This window comes from Numida meleagris, chromosome 1 (assembly GCF_002078875.1).
Source record: "Numida meleagris isolate 19003 breed g44 Domestic line chromosome 1, NumMel1.0, whole genome shotgun sequence".
Lineage (NCBI taxonomy): Eukaryota > Metazoa > Chordata > Aves > Galliformes > Numididae > Numida > Numida meleagris.
Window position 1 is genome coordinate 178,442,490 of NC_034409.1, and position 16,636 is coordinate 178,459,125.

At 39.1% G+C, this 16,636-nt stretch overlaps 1 protein-coding gene across 6 annotated transcripts in view; it reads right to left on the reverse strand.

The window, feature by feature from the left end:
• Window positions 831–16,636, reverse strand: part of ELMOD1 (ELMO domain containing 1) — a 43,509-nt gene continuing 27,703 nt past the window's right edge. For 5 of the 6 annotated variants that reach the window (XM_021380454.1, XM_021380463.1, XM_021380445.1 and 2 more), the window contains 7 exons: window positions 13,965–14,094; window positions 10,118–10,251; window positions 8,814–8,882; window positions 8,510–8,533; window positions 6,072–6,122; window positions 4,727–4,860; window positions 831–2,205 (listed from right to left, as the gene is read on the reverse strand). In XM_021380454.1, the coding sequence (XP_021236129.1) occupies window positions 2,033–2,205; window positions 4,727–4,860; window positions 6,072–6,122; window positions 8,510–8,533; window positions 8,814–8,882; window positions 10,118–10,251; window positions 13,965–14,094 (715 nt within the window). In that variant the 3' untranslated portion in view covers window positions 831–2,032. The remainder of the gene's footprint in view (window positions 2,206–4,726; window positions 4,861–6,071; window positions 6,123–8,509; window positions 8,534–8,813; window positions 8,883–10,117; window positions 10,252–13,964; window positions 14,095–16,636) is intronic. The other variant, XM_021380488.1, reaches the window with a different exon arrangement.

Below are 16,636 nucleotides of genomic sequence, written 5' to 3' on the forward strand. Positions count from 1 at the left end.
ATAGCTTCATTAAACCCATCTCCCTGCAAGACAGGAAAGAAATCACCCACAGCAGCTAGATTTTAGTGACACAATCTGACATAGAGCCAGATGACATTTGCTGATTTTATTTGAAGTTGACACCTTGGGACAACTTGGGACAAGGCACGGCGACTGAGAAGATCACACCATTGAGAAGTTGGCAGGGTCCTTCACGCTAGCTCCATTAACTTCCATGCAGAAGATTAAAAATAAACCAGTGCGGACTAATTAAGGTGTTGCAGAAGGAAGTGGAGTATGAGAGCCAGGGAAGGAAAGAAAGTGAGAGGCTAAGACTTGAAACAATGAAAACTGTCGCTAGAAAATGTTAGAAGATTCAATATTCATACAAAAGTCATCAATATTTGATTCATTGTTATCATGGGTTATTTACAAGTTAAACACATTTTTTATTCATTATATTTTCATTCAAAATAAGCAATAGCTAATATCTCCAATACTGTATTTCTGAAGTCATCAGAGAACACGAGTTATTGCAACACCTATAGAATTCTGTTGATTATCTCTGCAAAGAATGTGACTTAGCCCTGCAGAGAAGTCCCGATTCCCACCTCACGTTTGAGCTAAGAAATGACAGCTTAAATCCAAAGCTTATTTATTTTGTGATGCCTAACAGCATAACTAGAAATGCTACAACAAACCAAATCCTTCACACCATAACTAGAAATGCTGTAACAAACCTGATCCAGGTAAATTTAGATCACTCTTCAGACTAAGGAATTACCACAAAGCTGTCATACCCCTTCTATCTAATACTCCGTATCTCCAAAATAAAACCCTCAGCGCTTCCATTTAGAATGACATATGATTTATTCATATAATTCACAAGTAGTTGGACACTACTCCAAGTTTAATCTCCATATGGAAGTGATTTACACAAACATATAATACTAAAATTGCTTGCTTAGAAGGTAAAAAATACCATGGGTATGAAATGCCATGGTAGATGCTGTTCAATATACTACACATTCTTAGTGTCAGACACTTTCACTCATTTCTGATTTTAGAAAAAATGCAGTTTGACATTTTTTGGTTTTTAAGTAATCTGAGAAACTCAGGTGGGTTTCCTCTAAACCTTCAAGTCAATTATTTTTCCCAGTCCTTACAAACTGAGTCGACAGCCAAAGCTACAGTTTGAGTAGTTCAAAAAAATATATTGATTTCTGCTCTTCTGAATTCACCAAGCACAATGTAATCAAATCACATCACCTTCCAACATGTGACACAGAATACCAAGCCCTGTACAGCCAAAGGAACGTGCAGGAATTTAAACTGTGCTTCAGCAGGTGGTGTTGGTGCTGACAACCTGACAATACAATTTTTGGCCCCCACCAGTATCCAGTAGTTGTGAGTGACTGCACTTCACTGGGAATACATTAGCATCACCAGATCATTTGGTATTCATGCAGCTGTGGAGCCTGATTGTAATTCTGCATAAACTTCTTACTGAAACTTGTATCTAGTAAGCCTCATTAATTCTGCATTAAGCATATATGGCTGCATGGAGAAAATTGGACTTTAATGTGTTTGTCTACTTCAGATTAAGTTACACACATTATCTCCTAGACGAGGTCCAAACATATATTTTGCTTGAAATGCCAGTAGTTATCTTAAAACATACCAAGAAGTTAAAAAGCTTTCACAATACAAGATCCAGCCACATATTCCACATATACAAAACACAGCTAGAGAAATACAATTCAATTTTTTGATGCTGAATTATGAGGAAAGTCTAAAAAAATAGAAAAACTCTGATACCCAGACATTGATTCAGAATGTAACACTGCATAATGCCGCAATATGAGCACCCATTTAAAATGAGAAATCCCCAAAGAGAAGCACAAGGGGATCTAGTACTCGTGACAAAAATAGATGAATACTGCACCAAAAACATGCATACAATTGCCATGGTCATTCAGTATGCTAGTGATGGTCTAAACAGTGATCTAACACAAGAGTGAAGGAGTGTTTCCAAATAAAATCAAGTGAATAACTACATATTGATTAAACTTTCTGATGCAGCAAAGTGAGGGCACAGAGCCATCTCAGGGTTCTGGAGCTGTTTCAAGATTCGCTTGTGAAATTTCTCTCTGACGCGGTTGAACTCCATTATATCCAGTGGATCCTCTTCAATCCAAAATTTGTGGAATTCATGCATTAAGTAGCCTACAAAAGAATAATTTAAAAAATATAAGATAAATGCAGCATTTAAATCACGAAAAATTAAAGGAGAACTGGCAATTCATAATTACACATGGACATAAAGAATTCTGGTCACCAAGGTCTGACACTTCACAGAGCTATGCAGGGATAAGATAAAGTCCATCTGTAAGACTGCTGCAACATAAGTCATGTATGTGACTTATGGCTTACCAAAACAAAAGAACTGGCAGGGTTTGCTGCCACAGCATTGGCATCACACATGCTGGACACTTAATGTAACAGCTGGAAATTCATTTCAGGAAAACATCTGATCACACGCTTAGCAAGGTTATTTGATATAGGAATATTCCTCCCTAATTTCAGGAAGATTTTTTAGAAAGCTCACTTAGAAGCAAGCTTGAGGTTTGATGAACATCAGCAGAACTTTCAATAGTTAAAAGAAATTATTAAGCACCTTGACATCTGGATGATGAGCTGTTAACTTCATTTGACTATGTTAAATTACCCAAACTAAAACATTAAACTAATGAGTAGGGAAAGATGATACTGATTACATTCTTGGTTCGAGATTATATGAGCCATCAAGATATGTAACCTCTCATTCCAGTACAGGGAGACATGCAGGTTATGTGTGTCCAGGAAGTGAAGTCATTTGCTGCACAAAAGGCTTAGCTACTTTTATCCAGTTCTTTCTGTTGCATCATAGTCAGCAACAAATACACATGTATATTTCTAATTTAAATTTCACTGTATGTTTGCAAAGTTTCTCATTATGAATTTGAGAAAACACCATTAAAAAGGCACCTTAAAAATATATAAGTTGGAAAAAACTTCTAAGATCACCTAGTCCAACTGTCAACTCATTACCACCATGCCTACATCTTTGGATCTATGTATTCCAACAGCCAGAGGCTGTTTCATTCCAAGAGGTGATTCTTTCAAAGAAAAGCTCAGTGAAAACCGCTTTAAAAAATATCACTATATAAAATGTAAAACTTTGGATCTTCATACCCCAAAATCTCAGTTTCCAAAAGGTACCTTCTGTACTTCAGCTGAGCATGTCATTGAGATATACAGTTCTGTGCATTGCTTATACTTTACTGCCCCATTATGTCACCAGAGACTTGTTTGAGTTTTATCCTACTTAATCCACACGTGTATGAGTTGTAGAGGGAGGAGCTGCCAAAATCAGCTCTCCCTACAGTGCTGCTGTGATGGACTGGCAATGCTGGTCCATGCAGTGGACACACTGGTCCTGGGGACCAGACCTATGCCTGGCCAGCAGATTGGTCCCACGTGCAGCCAAGACTTTGACACTAACGGCAAGACACAATAGTGGTACTAGAAAGATGTCTCTTTCTCTAAATTAAGTGGTGACATGGGGAAAAAAAAAACAAACAAACCTCAAAACCCAACCAACAAACAAAAAGAAAAACAAAAAAACCCAACACAGAACCAATAATGGGATACGAAGATACAGGAGTCAAACCAATCATGGTAGACACATCCATCCATGAGGCTATGGCAGGTTAGGGATTTGGTAAAGAGACAGACCAACTATCCTAATGAAAAAAAAAGATCAGAAGTGGATACTTAGGTAGATACTCACCTATTCTTTATTTATCAAGCAGACCATCACCAAAGACAGAAGTGTAACCACTAAACTGCTCTAGTTCCTACCAGCCAGTGTGTCTAGGGCAGTAACCCAGAAACAATCACAAAAGAGTGCCTCCGCTACAGTATCTGCCCATGTAAGATTTTGGATGAGTGAGTCTTATTAAGTAGTAGCCTTGAATGCCTGTATTATTAAATAAAGATGCACAGTCACTAATATTTACTAGTTATCTAGTTAAGCAATAACTATTATAGCGGCAAAACAAAAAAATCTGCTACCAAGTCAACTTGCAGAGGTGTTTTTTTTTGTTGTTGTTGATTGGTTTCCACTGTTTTTTTCCTGAATGATCATAAGCAGGGAAATCAGCGCATCTTGTCTTCTTGATATTAGTTCCTTGATTACACTTTGAAAAACATTAGTAGTGCGGTGCCTGCTGTTGTACTCTTCTGGCAAAGATGCACAATAGGTCTGTGCTACAGAAGGAATGCTTGAATACAGGGGAAAGGGATGGAAAAAATAATTAATCCTGAGGATGGACAAGTCTACAGAAGGGTGCAGGGAAACATTTGAATGTAAATGAAGATATCTTAATACAGATGGATTTATGGGGAAAGTATCTTTAGAAGCTCTTTAAAAGATTAAGCTCTTTCTTCTTATTATTTAAAATCAGTTTAAGCAGGTAGAAGGTCACCAGTTCAAGCAGTTCTTTATTTTCTGCACTTTGTTTCACTCCCTGGTTCAACGGTGGCATGTGTAGCAAGTAAAACTGGATCACAAAGACAGGACAGCAAGACCAGCATGACAGCATCTGTACTGTGTCAGCAGATGTGTACTCTGCTATCTGCAAGGGTAGATAAAATAATGCTAATAGGAACACGAATCAGGTAGTCGTCCCCTCTCCCCACTTACAGAAGGTCTGCTGAAAGTGAGTGAGTGTCGGTGCCTCTGGAGCAACGTTGTAGAAATGGGTCTTCAGAGCTCCGCTCACAAGCAGGTTATATGCAAGGTCTGTTATGTTAATGCCCACAATAGCAAAAGAGTAGCTGTAAAAACAAACAAGTATTTGTTGAGAGCTTGTTTTCTTTCCACAGGGTGTAAGAAACTCTGACACTGATTCTGCAGATGGTGTGATACTGAAGCGTATTAATTCTCTCCCTCATCAGCTTCCAATGGAGGTGAAAAACTGGAAAAACATTTATCCTATCTGTTTTACACTCTCCAAAGGCAGTGTTTCCCTAGTGAAACATATAGTCACAGTGAAAACAGGAGTTTCACCACTGCACCAGCATTTTCAGTGGAGCAGCACACGTTAATTCCTATGGAATAAAGAAACAGCCCAGGAGTCCCTGATCTTGTTTCTGACACAGGGTAAGTAAGCACTCCACATGGTGGCTATGCCTGCAAGGTGACCTGATATTCACTGTTTTAACCTTTTGGCTCAACTGGAAACCCACAGATGAGAACATCAGGGTTAGACAATTGGTTCCATAATGATACTCATAAGGCTAAAAAGCCCGTGACAGAAATCCAGCTGAGTCATTTCCAATTTCTTCCTAACAGAGAACTAGATACACAGGCAAAAGTCTAAATCAGGGCATGCTGGGAAGAGAATTAAAATACTTGACCTAAGAAGCAAAACTCTGTCCTGCTAAGAGATCAACAAAGAAGGTATATTTACAAACTAAGTTTTTTTCATTTGTAAATCTACTGTCTAAAGAACTCAATATTTCTGGCAATGACCATTTCCCAAAAAAAGAAAGCAAAGGAAACTTATTTAGTTTTGTATGTTCCAGGAGTGAAAAAATTAAATCTTTAAGTTAGCTGCAACGTAAGGCCTAATGGCAAATTCCACAGAACAATGAAATACGGGCATTAAAATATTTTATTACAGATTCTCAGATACACTCATAATTATACTTTCTTAAATGCAGATTAGAACCTGTCTCTGACAGAGAGAAGGGAGACTTGATTATATTATGTACTAAGAAGAATTAAACAGACATTTATAACTGCACTATTCATAGCACACAGAAAAAGCTTTTTTTTGCTACAAGATTTTGCCCACGCCCAATTCATACTTCAAAGTAGGTTTATCCAGTGATCTTTCATCAAAATCAAGATGTGGTTCAGACAATGCATGTGTGCCGGAAATTCCTTAAAGTAGCAGCCAGACAACCCTCTGTTTCCTTCAAATACACAGCATCAGTGTTAACAATTTAAAGTTGCCACAGACACACAAGACATTTAAACTTACCCAATTGCCTTATCAAACTTTTTCTTCTCCCATTCAGCTTTGCTGAACTGGCTGGAAAAAATAAAATAAAATCAAGATATCACCAGGAAGTGCTAGTAGACTAATATTTCCTTTCCATTTCTTTGCTATTGTAACATTAAGCAAACACAGACTGTTATTTATTCCTGTAGATACTGCTAATTTAACTCTGTTCCTGACTGAATGGATTGGTACAGGGAGACGCTGAAGTGGGTAACTTGCTTTGTGGCATCGCCGATACCCTTTGTCATCATTACAAAGTATGTGACAGCATCACTGCTCTTAGTAAAAGCCAAATATTTTCTATCCTGACCACAGAGATGACCCACATCAATTAAGCCTGAGCTATGCAAAAATAAGAAAAATAAAAAGAAGAAAATGAGTTGACTTTAGCTTTACATATTCTCAAAGATGTACATGGTGATCATCATGGGAGAAGTGATCCACTTGGAGGCAAACAAAAACTTTCTATTGGATGAATGTTTCTCATGCCCAGCCAAGTTGGAAGCCACGCAACAGCCAAAATCAAGGGACTGTGTTTCTGGTTATTTAACGCAATAGTTAAGGAACCACTTTCAATTAAATTTATTTCATTCAACAACATGTTGATTAAAAAAAACAAAGCTGCATGATGTAGCTACCAGCAGCTGACATTTTACTAACCAGGCTTTACCTGTATCTACATAATAAGTTTAGCAGAAACCACTGCATTTATCACTAGCTACAAGCAGGCAAGGGACTGACCCTCACCAGCAGATTATGGTTTAGAGTCTGGGGGGAGTCTTATCACAGTAAAGTAACACAGATCTTTCAGGCTGCACATTGTAGACAACTACATGAAAGTGCCACTCTTCAACTATACTTGAAACAGTAAGTTTATGTTACACTAAAAACAATGCCCTGGACTTCACACAAATACAGTATTTAAGAAATATTTCCTTCAAGTATTAAAGATTCAGAGAGGTTCATATCCATCCTGTCCTGCTACCAAGCGATGTACGTGGGAACAAAACTTTGCATCCTAAGTGGCTTGGTGTATAAGTACACAACGATGTACACTTATTCTCAAAAAATAGTCATTTTTGTAGGTTGTGGCATAGCATCAATAAAAATACCCCAAGCAAATGTTTAACAAAGGCAGCACGCTTAGGATGTGCACAAGCAATGTAGTTCAGCAAAAATAGAAACTACATTGATCATTATCACGTCAGAAATCAGCACTGCTGCTAAGCAACCACACCAGGAAAACACCACAGGCACCATGAGCAGCATCCATCTCCTAGTGAACGCTCTTTCAAGGGATACAAATTGCACATGCTCACGCAACACTGCAAGACTTGGTAATCACACATGTAAATGGAGAACATAGGATTCCCAGCCCAACACCGAACTCATCACCCGTGCAGCGTTGTTCCATTTCCCATGTAAGTCTTGTGTTTAGTTAAACAAAAATTTGGCTATTTTCTATGTTGTTTAAGCATCATGACAATCCCTGTTCATTAGCACACATTAAGAAAGCATCCATGCACAGCACAATATATTAAGGGAAGATCAAATTTTGGGGGGTGCTTATAGCAAGAGAGTGAATGCCAATATATAAAAAGAAGCCCCAGACAAACTGAATGTGAGGATTTAAATCAAAGCTCAAAGTCTAATGTGCTTCTATTCCACCCGACCCTACAAGTGATTTTTGTCACAGAATTACCATTAGGAACTTCACCACAAAATACTGAGGTTAAAAGCTTTACAAGATTCAGATGTGCACCTGCTATAGGGGTATCTAACACTACTGGGAGAAGGAAAAAAAAATATTTTGAGACAACTGATTTCTGTTGAACTGGCTAAGAGGCATCCCTTCCCCTAGTCCTTACAGAATAAATCTTATTTATGACACAAACTTTTTGTCACCTGAAGGCATCTGATCTCTCAGAAGTCAGGATGTTGGACCACCCAGGTTAGACCAATCACTACCTAAGACAATCAAGCTATGTGAATATAAGTAAGTGGAGAATATAATGAGTTTTCTCAGCTGGGCTAACAAATTCTTGGCATAGACAACTTTTGATTACCAAGTCAGTCACAGCTGGTATGAGCATATTTGGACTGCCTACAATTTCCTACCCCCCTTAACATTCATCTAAAAGTTTTTGGTTAAATTTGGTGCTAAATATGTCTAAAACAGAGTTCTACAGCTACATCAAGCAAGGTTGGTTTCATTCTTTATATATTAGCATGCTCATAGAGTCCCAGTGTTGCACAGTCAGATAAATTAGTTAACATTGCAGTGTTTGGAGAAAGGGAACGGGAATCTCTTGGTTTTGTAAGAAAGGTTTTCAGTTTATAACACACCAAAGGGCAGTATGGTTTCATTTTTATTTACATGAAGTCTCATAAAACTAGGAGAAAAGAAAAAAAAATACCTTATTTCCTTCTTAGTGACTTCCCTTCATTATGAAAAGACAAAAAAAAATAAAACAAAGGTAAATAAAAATATAAAATCACTTGAAATTAGAAATTAAGTGAAAACATTTAACACTAGGTTTCAGCATTTCAAAGATTTCAGTATACGTGTTTGCCTCTAGAATTTGATCAGCTTTCAGGATCAGCACTTGAAAACAGATAGCTCATGCCAATATCCCACCAAGGGAACACACAGCACCCTTCCCAGGCCAATAGCCAGCACAATATTCTCTCAAGTTACTCTTTACTTGCCTCAGGCATTACCTGTATTTAGGATGAAGAGAATCAGAAAGAACTTGCTGGGCTACCTCAGTGTCCCATTCGGCAAAATACCTGCAGATGTATATGTTTAGGGTAAATTGTTAACAAAAACAGCAAAAGAAAACTTAAGAATCTAGCTATCCATACACAGGAGCCCCGGCCTTTTTAAGTGTCACTGCATGCATTATACAGTATGAGTAGCATTTAACATGTGGAATTCATTAAACTCAGACCCACAAAAAGAAAGATAAAAGCAGCCTCAAATGACAAGTGCAATTCCAAAAGCGGCTGGTGAGCATGGGTTACCACGCTCCTCTTTCTGCCTGCCCTACATAAGATCTGCTGCTCATTGCTAGCACACATTTGCTGCTGAGCTCAAGATAGAGCAGATCAGACTTCTTGATCTGGTAGATTCATTAAGTGAGATAAAAGTCATCACAGGAGACTATGAAATTAAATATGTGGGAGGGATTCCTATCCAGTGGGAATTCAAATGCAGACTCACGAGTTCAGATCCTTCACCAATATTGGACAGAGAACAACATAAGGACAGTCGGTGATTTTTTCTGTCTTTCACTGTGTAAAAGCAGAAAGTATTTTTTTTTCCCCCTCTCATAGGGAGGGCTTAAAACATTTGCTAAAATTAAGTTACATAACTACCTGCAGTAGCAGATACACTGGCTGAAGGAAATAACAGAACCTGATTGATTCCTAAATTGTCAGCCCCGGATGTTAGCAAACATCTGGCCGGCACAAGGCAGAAGGGAATAGTTGTGTAAATTCGTTGCTCGATTTTGGGTATGGAAAAAATTTAAAAAGTAGTTCAGCTACAGAAGTCCACCATCAGTGGCTGCATTTCAAGTGTTTTGCCTAAAAATTCAGCATGAAATTCCAAAACAAGAAAGCTGAGCAGTAACATAACCCTCTTACCCACCCACTTCCAGGTCATTTTGCCTAAAGAGATGTAGATATTGTTGAAAATATACTTTACAGTTACTCTCTTGTGGGAAGAGAGTGTTAACTTATGGTTTCACAGGGAAACAAAAAGAGTTTAAAGAAATATACATATATAGGTCTTGGTAAATGGTATAACCTTGTTGAAAGAGGAATACTGAAAGAACGGAGAGCCATTCAAGAAAAGAAGCCCTTCTCCCTAAAAATTGGGATAGAAAATATTCTTTCAAGTTTTTGATGTGGAATCTCTAATGCTTTTAAAAGTTATTTCTTCAGACTTGCTAAAAAATCAGCACATAATGCTGCTTGTCACAGCTTCAGACACAAACACATCTATAAAGGAGCATACTTACACCAAGTTATATAAGCCCAGGAGACCCATCCCTCTAAAGTCTGTTTTAGGATCATCACCTTGGAAACCAATTTCACACCACTGCTTCGAAATCCGAGCTTTCAGTGGCGAATTGGGCTTCAAGCATTTCCATAACTAGGAAGATCACAGGTAGAATATAATTACACCTCCACGCATTAGTATGACTTTTTCTGCTCTTAAAAGCAAGGGAAGTTTTCACATAATCGTATTGCCACTCCAGCAACCAGAGCATAAGAACAAATGCAATTCCTGGGTGTGAGGAAGGCTGGGGGAAAAATAAGTAAATAAAAAATAAAATCTCCAGTATCTCTCAAATACTGTGGCTGTTTCAGACCTACAAAGACCTTTTGACCTGAACATCTCGTGCAAGGTCTTGTTTTCTTCATGCTTTGTGCCTCAAACTAGAGCCTAAGCACCGAGATGGGAATGGGCTGGAACTTGGATGTAAATCACTGGCAGAGAGGCAAGCAATCCGCCCTCAGGTCCCTGAGGCTCTGCAGCAATCTCATCCCCAGCGTCTTTTGCTAGTCTCTAGAAGGGTTATAAATCGAGAGTGCTGACTTGGCTACCATGTTGCTGAAGAGCAGATCAGACATTAAAACAAAAATCCATATAAGAATAGCACATTCCACCTTCATATTTAATTGAGGGGTGAATCATTCATTGATCTCACACAAAAATTAAATTAAAAAAAGCAAGAAAATGATTTAAGAAGTCAGATCCTCAGCTGGAATAAATCCACTTAGCTGTGATGGCCCAGTGTCTTTAGTGCCTAAATATCATGTTGCTAGGCACCTAAAAGCAGCCTAAATAGACTTGTCTGACAAATGCATAACTTTCTGCACCTCTTATGGGCTGTATTACAAATCCATGCTTTCTACAGCGTATTGAGAAATCAAGTGTTCCCCATAAACCATAGCTGGTGAGTAGGGTCTCAAGACACTGTTAGATGAAGCCTCCCCAAGAAAAAGAACAGTTTGCACACTTCCAAATAATCCACTCTGAATTTGTATTAATTTTAATTTAAAATTCAGTTTGAATTGCTAAGTGCTTTCAGAAGGTTAAAACTTTTAATGATTTTTGTTTGTAATGACTATATAAAGCATCATGCGTTGTTTAAATCATGTTTGGCATCTTTCTTGTTCACTCCCTGACACTTCATTCACTTTCACTAAATGTAGTATTATTTATTAGTTCAATCACATTAACTTAATTTTCCTCTCATTCATAAATTGCCCTCTTGGTAAGCATGAATAAATAATAGACATTAGGATCTCAAATTACCCATTGCAGAGATCACTCAGCAGAATACCTAGAAGCAATGAAAACCAACTGGCTTATTCTTCCCCAACGTGGGCTGGAAGCTGAATTAAGCCCTTGGACATATTTTCGTTTGACATGACAATTCACAAAAGCTAAAAGCCTGCTGTAAACAAGTGCTGTTGCACAGGTTACACTGGAGACATGGAGTTACTGATACCTTTTTCAACACCTAGAATTTTACAGTATAAGGTAAACTGTTTAGCTTCCCCTCCTCCAACAAACGCTCAGGTACCATTATGCTTTTATTCTGTTTTTAAAGCTACATGACTACAAATCACAGCTACCGTTTTCAAAAACATCTAAGAACCAGGTCCCCAAAGACAAGGTGGCCAGGAAAAAAGAACCAGCTCCTACTGCTCCTCACCTGTGATCCCCTCACACTCTATTTCTTGATCTCCAAGCAGTGTAGATGCACAACAAATTTAAGAATGCTTTCTTCGAGCTAAAGACCTTCACATTAGACCTGTAGCCAGGAAGCTGGTATTTTCATAGACCAAGATTGTAGGCGGGCACCAGGATCTCCACTCTCCCATACATGAGCTTCCTAACTGATAAGTCTGTGTGGTCTTCCAGTTACAGCACTCTCCAGCCCCAGAAAATTACACTTTTGATTGCACAGCAGCAGAAGCCTATCTGCCCTACTCTGCCTTGTGGCTAGAAGAGGTTCTAGACTGACTCCTTGCAGGCCAGACTTCCACCTCCCTTTTTTAGACACCTACAGGAATTCTATGACCATTTGAGGCGTATGTAGGATCACAGAATCATAGAATGGCTTGGGTTGAAAAGGACCTCAAAGATCATCAAGTCTCAACCACCCTGCCAAGTGCAGGGCTGCCAACCACTAGACCAGGCTGCCCAGAGCCACATTCAGCCTGGCCTTGAACGCCTCCAGGGACGGGGCATCCACAACCTCCCTGGGCAACCTGTTCCAGTGCGTCACCACACTCTGTGTGAAAAACTTCCTCCTAATATCTAACTTAAATCTCCCCTGTCTCAGTTTAAAACCATTCCCCCTTGTCCTATCGCTATCCACCCTCACAAACAATCGATCCCCCTCCTGTTTATATGCTCCCTTCAAGTATTGGAAGGCCACAATGAGGTCTCCCTGGAGCCTTCTCTTCTCCAAACTAAACAAGCCCAGTTCCCTCAACCTTTCTTCATAGGAGAGGTGCTCCAGCCCTCTGATCATCTTGGTTACCCTCCTCTGAACTCCTTCCAAGAGCTCCATGTCCTTCTTGTGCTGGGGGCCCCAGGCCTGGACACAGTACTCCAGATGGGGCCTCACAAGAGCTGAGTAGAGGGGGACCACCACCTCCCTCTCCCTGCTGGCCACTCCTCTTTGAATGCAGCCCAGAGCATAGTTGGCCTTCCGGGCTGCCAGTGCACACTGCTGGCTCATGTCCAGCTTCTCGTCGACCAGGACCCCCAAGTCCCTCTCTGCAGGGCTGCTCTCAAGGACTTCTTCCCCCAGTTTGTATAAATACCTGGGATTGCCCTGGCCCAAGTGCAGCACCCTGCACTTGGCCTTGTTGAACCTCATTAGGTTCTCATGGGCCCACTTGTCCAGGATGCCCAGTGGGATTTTCTGAAAGTGTCTGGAAGCCCAAGTCACTTCAGTGACATTTCCAGAAGTTCACATTATAATTTGTATAAGCCACTAGATGACAAATTGGAAGACAATAGTACCATCACATGCTGTTAAAAACAAAAGAAATCTAAACTTGAGTGGGAGCAGAACCAAAAGGAACTGTCTGAAGTTCTCAGTATTTTTGTTTAAATAACAAAACCATACGACCTTATGTCTTTTTTTTTTAAACCTCTGAAAATTCTCTCCTCAGTCACTTCACAGTCTAAGGTCTATAGCTGTATCCCTGCTCACAACTTCAAGATCACCTTCCTCAAAACACGTATTTATTTTCATGCAATGGTTTCTTTAAATCATGAATTAAAACTCAGTTGAGATGGTTTTCATCATTGTTCATGTATTATTCTGAAGAATGGTCTATTTTCTATTTCTACTGATAAATACAAGTTTACCAATATATTTGCTATCTCCAATACACAATCATTATCTTCAACAATTCAAGAAGCTGAGGAGAAAAAGTGTTTATTCTGGTTATGAGAGGTAAAAATACCCTTCTGATCTTGAAGAATGTTGTACATAAGTATATACTGCTGTTTTTCTAGAACTCACAACACCGTGCTGTTATCTGCAGTAAGAGCTGTGTATCCAGTACCTAGATATAGTCCAGCCAACTGACACACATTCATCAACAATGAACAGACTGCTAGCTTGGAAGGTGTTATACCCAGATTATGCTTTGTATGTATAGGTGTTACATGCAGACTATGCTGCACCCAGTATGCTTTGTAGACTAATCTTGAAGCAGGTACACAATGGAGGAAGGTGATAAAACATCAAGAGGTATCAAGAGGTTTATAGACCAGCCCTTTGGAGTTGGAATGAATAAAGGATGCTCTATCAGTGTCTCTTAAGTGCCTACCTTCAAAAGCATTTCCTCATGTTGCAGATTCTCTGAATCATATGGCTCTCGGCGCAGCTTTTCAACCTCTACAATCAGATTTCTGTACCCAACGATCTGCAGCAGGCAGGCCTGAAGAGATACTCCCAGCCTGAGGGTGGAAGGAGACACAATTCAATTCACTCATGTGTCACAGCACTACAGTGTGCACACCTGTTTAATGCATGATTAATATCACATCAACAAATTAATAACACAATGCTTTAATTACTGCGGGAGATTTTCAAGAGATGAATATTACCTTAAACAAGGTTTTATGAAATGCATAGTCTTATTAGCACGCTGCTTTGATTAAAAAAGTAACAATTGACATTTAAATTGAAATGGCAAATTTTCACATACAAAAGTCTCATTATAACGGTACACAGCAGCTTTCAACATCTGTTATAAGCACATCACTGAATCTTTCCCCTCATTCAAATGGCAGCTTCCCAAACAATGCCCTGAGACCAGAGAAGTAAATTTAAAAAGGGCAGGGGGAGGAACTCAGCAAAAATCTAAAAATAAGCATTTTATTTCCATGCCACAAAAGCCTGGATAAAGAAACTAAAAACCTGAAGTAACACAATTGAAAGATCTGCCTGTAGGTAGATTTTTCTTCTTTTTTGTCTCTTGTTAAGAGTCACAATAACAGCTCTTTTTTTCTATTATTATAATGTTGATCAACTTGATGCATCATAAAAATTAAAAAAAAGAAAGAAAGAAGCCAACATGTCTCCTAAGGCTTTAAATTACAATTTATCTAGTTTTAGGTTAAGATTTTATTGTAAAATACAAGTTATGTAGTATACCACAGCCATGCTTGAAAGAATATTTGATCACGTGTGTTGATCAGGAACAAGCCATTAATTTTTCTTAGTGGAACTGGGCTGCACTGATGATAGATATGTATTAAGCTGTGCAGGTTCCTCATTTGTCCTGTTCGGTGCACTGAAATATTTTGTTTATTCCTCAATACTATTAAGATTTCCGAGCAGAAGGATTTTCACTGCTGATCTTGTGAGATTAATACACAGAATAAGGGATGTTATCATTAGGCCATTTCTCCTGCTGCAACTGCATGCTGTTTGTGTCTGTAACCCTTTCAGAACAATCTAAGCAGTATTTCCCCCCTTTGGTGTTTAGTTTTCACATGCTTCACTTGCTATACCCTACAGTTTTGTAGAAGGACTGCACTTCAAAGAAAGCTGAAAAGCCTGGCAGAATTGCAAGAGTGCATCACTAAGCCACAGCCATCATGTTTTTAACTACAAAATAACCAGACTGCTTGGACTGCCACCTGGTTACTCAGCATACTTGCTCCCACCACTGAATATACACACTTATCTCAAAGGCACTGGTAAAATGAAACTACTCTGTACCACCTCCTCTTCGGATCACAGCTGCCCATAGCCTTCAAGAACAGCTCAGTGCAAACATTTCTGGGATGCTAGCTCTTCTCTGCAAAGATGCTACATGAACAGAAATGACTGCACACAGATTTGCAGAAACACACATAGTATGACACATGTCCCCTCGTTCTTACCCGAGGAGACGTTACATCTCTGACATGCAAGGGAAGGTCAGAGCTTCTGAACAAGAAAGTCTGGATGCAGGTTTTGTGATGTTCGAGAACAGGCAAACTAATGGATTTTCCTTAATCCTGCCTAAGGATATACCTGACCTGCTTCTGCTGAAATTTCTCAAGAACAGTTTAATAAACCTAAGTGTGTCACACATGGAAGTTCTCTCCAGATTATTAAAGTTTAGCTAACTTCAATTAATGAACATTAAGGAACAATTTAGTGGCAGGCTTTCTTCTATGAACAAGGCACCACCTCACACATCCCAGACCCACCTTCCTCACTGCTTGGAAAGGGTCTCAGCAAATTAAAGGAGGATGCCAGGGAAGGGGAGCATGGGTATGAAAGGCTCAGCCCAATACAATGCTGAGTGCAGAGTTTCTAGCATAAAACAATTCAGCATTTATTCTGTGCTAAGCATATGAACCTGGATCAAATTAAAAATATTAAGATTTTCTTTTTCCTATATTAGGACCAAATAATTCAAATGTATTCAGGGGCCTGAACAAGCACAAGCCATTTAAACCCTTTCTCTCCCTCTCTTCTAGAAGACAACTTCTCCTCAGAAGCCAAAGGCAAAGCCACAGGAATAGCCAGATGATCCCTACATGAAATACTATTTTAATTATTTCCACGTTTCTTCTTGGCATTATTCCACCTGTTACTCAGTGGTGCAACAATGGAAAGTGAATACTTCAATTAGCCCGACTGCTAATGCTACAGTTAGTAAAGTCCACAGGTCAGGCTCTGAGTTGTGCACATTTGTATTTACGTGTAGGTTTTCCTTGTGTGTTACCACTGTTAATTTTTCATTGCTGTTTTATTTTTTTTTTCTGAATTTCAGCAATCAGTGTTCTGTGCAATACTGAAATATCTGAGCTGTGGCACCCTCCTCCTTTTCTCGCTTACTTTATAAGCCAAGCTATGGAATTACCAGATGCACAAATTCCCAAAGGCTTAGACAGGTGGTGATCAACTCCCTAAAATATTGTGAGATAGAACTGGAAGTTTCAGCAGTCAATCTAGGATAACAAGGATTAGCCAGTCTTTAATATTTCAAATCAACAGCAT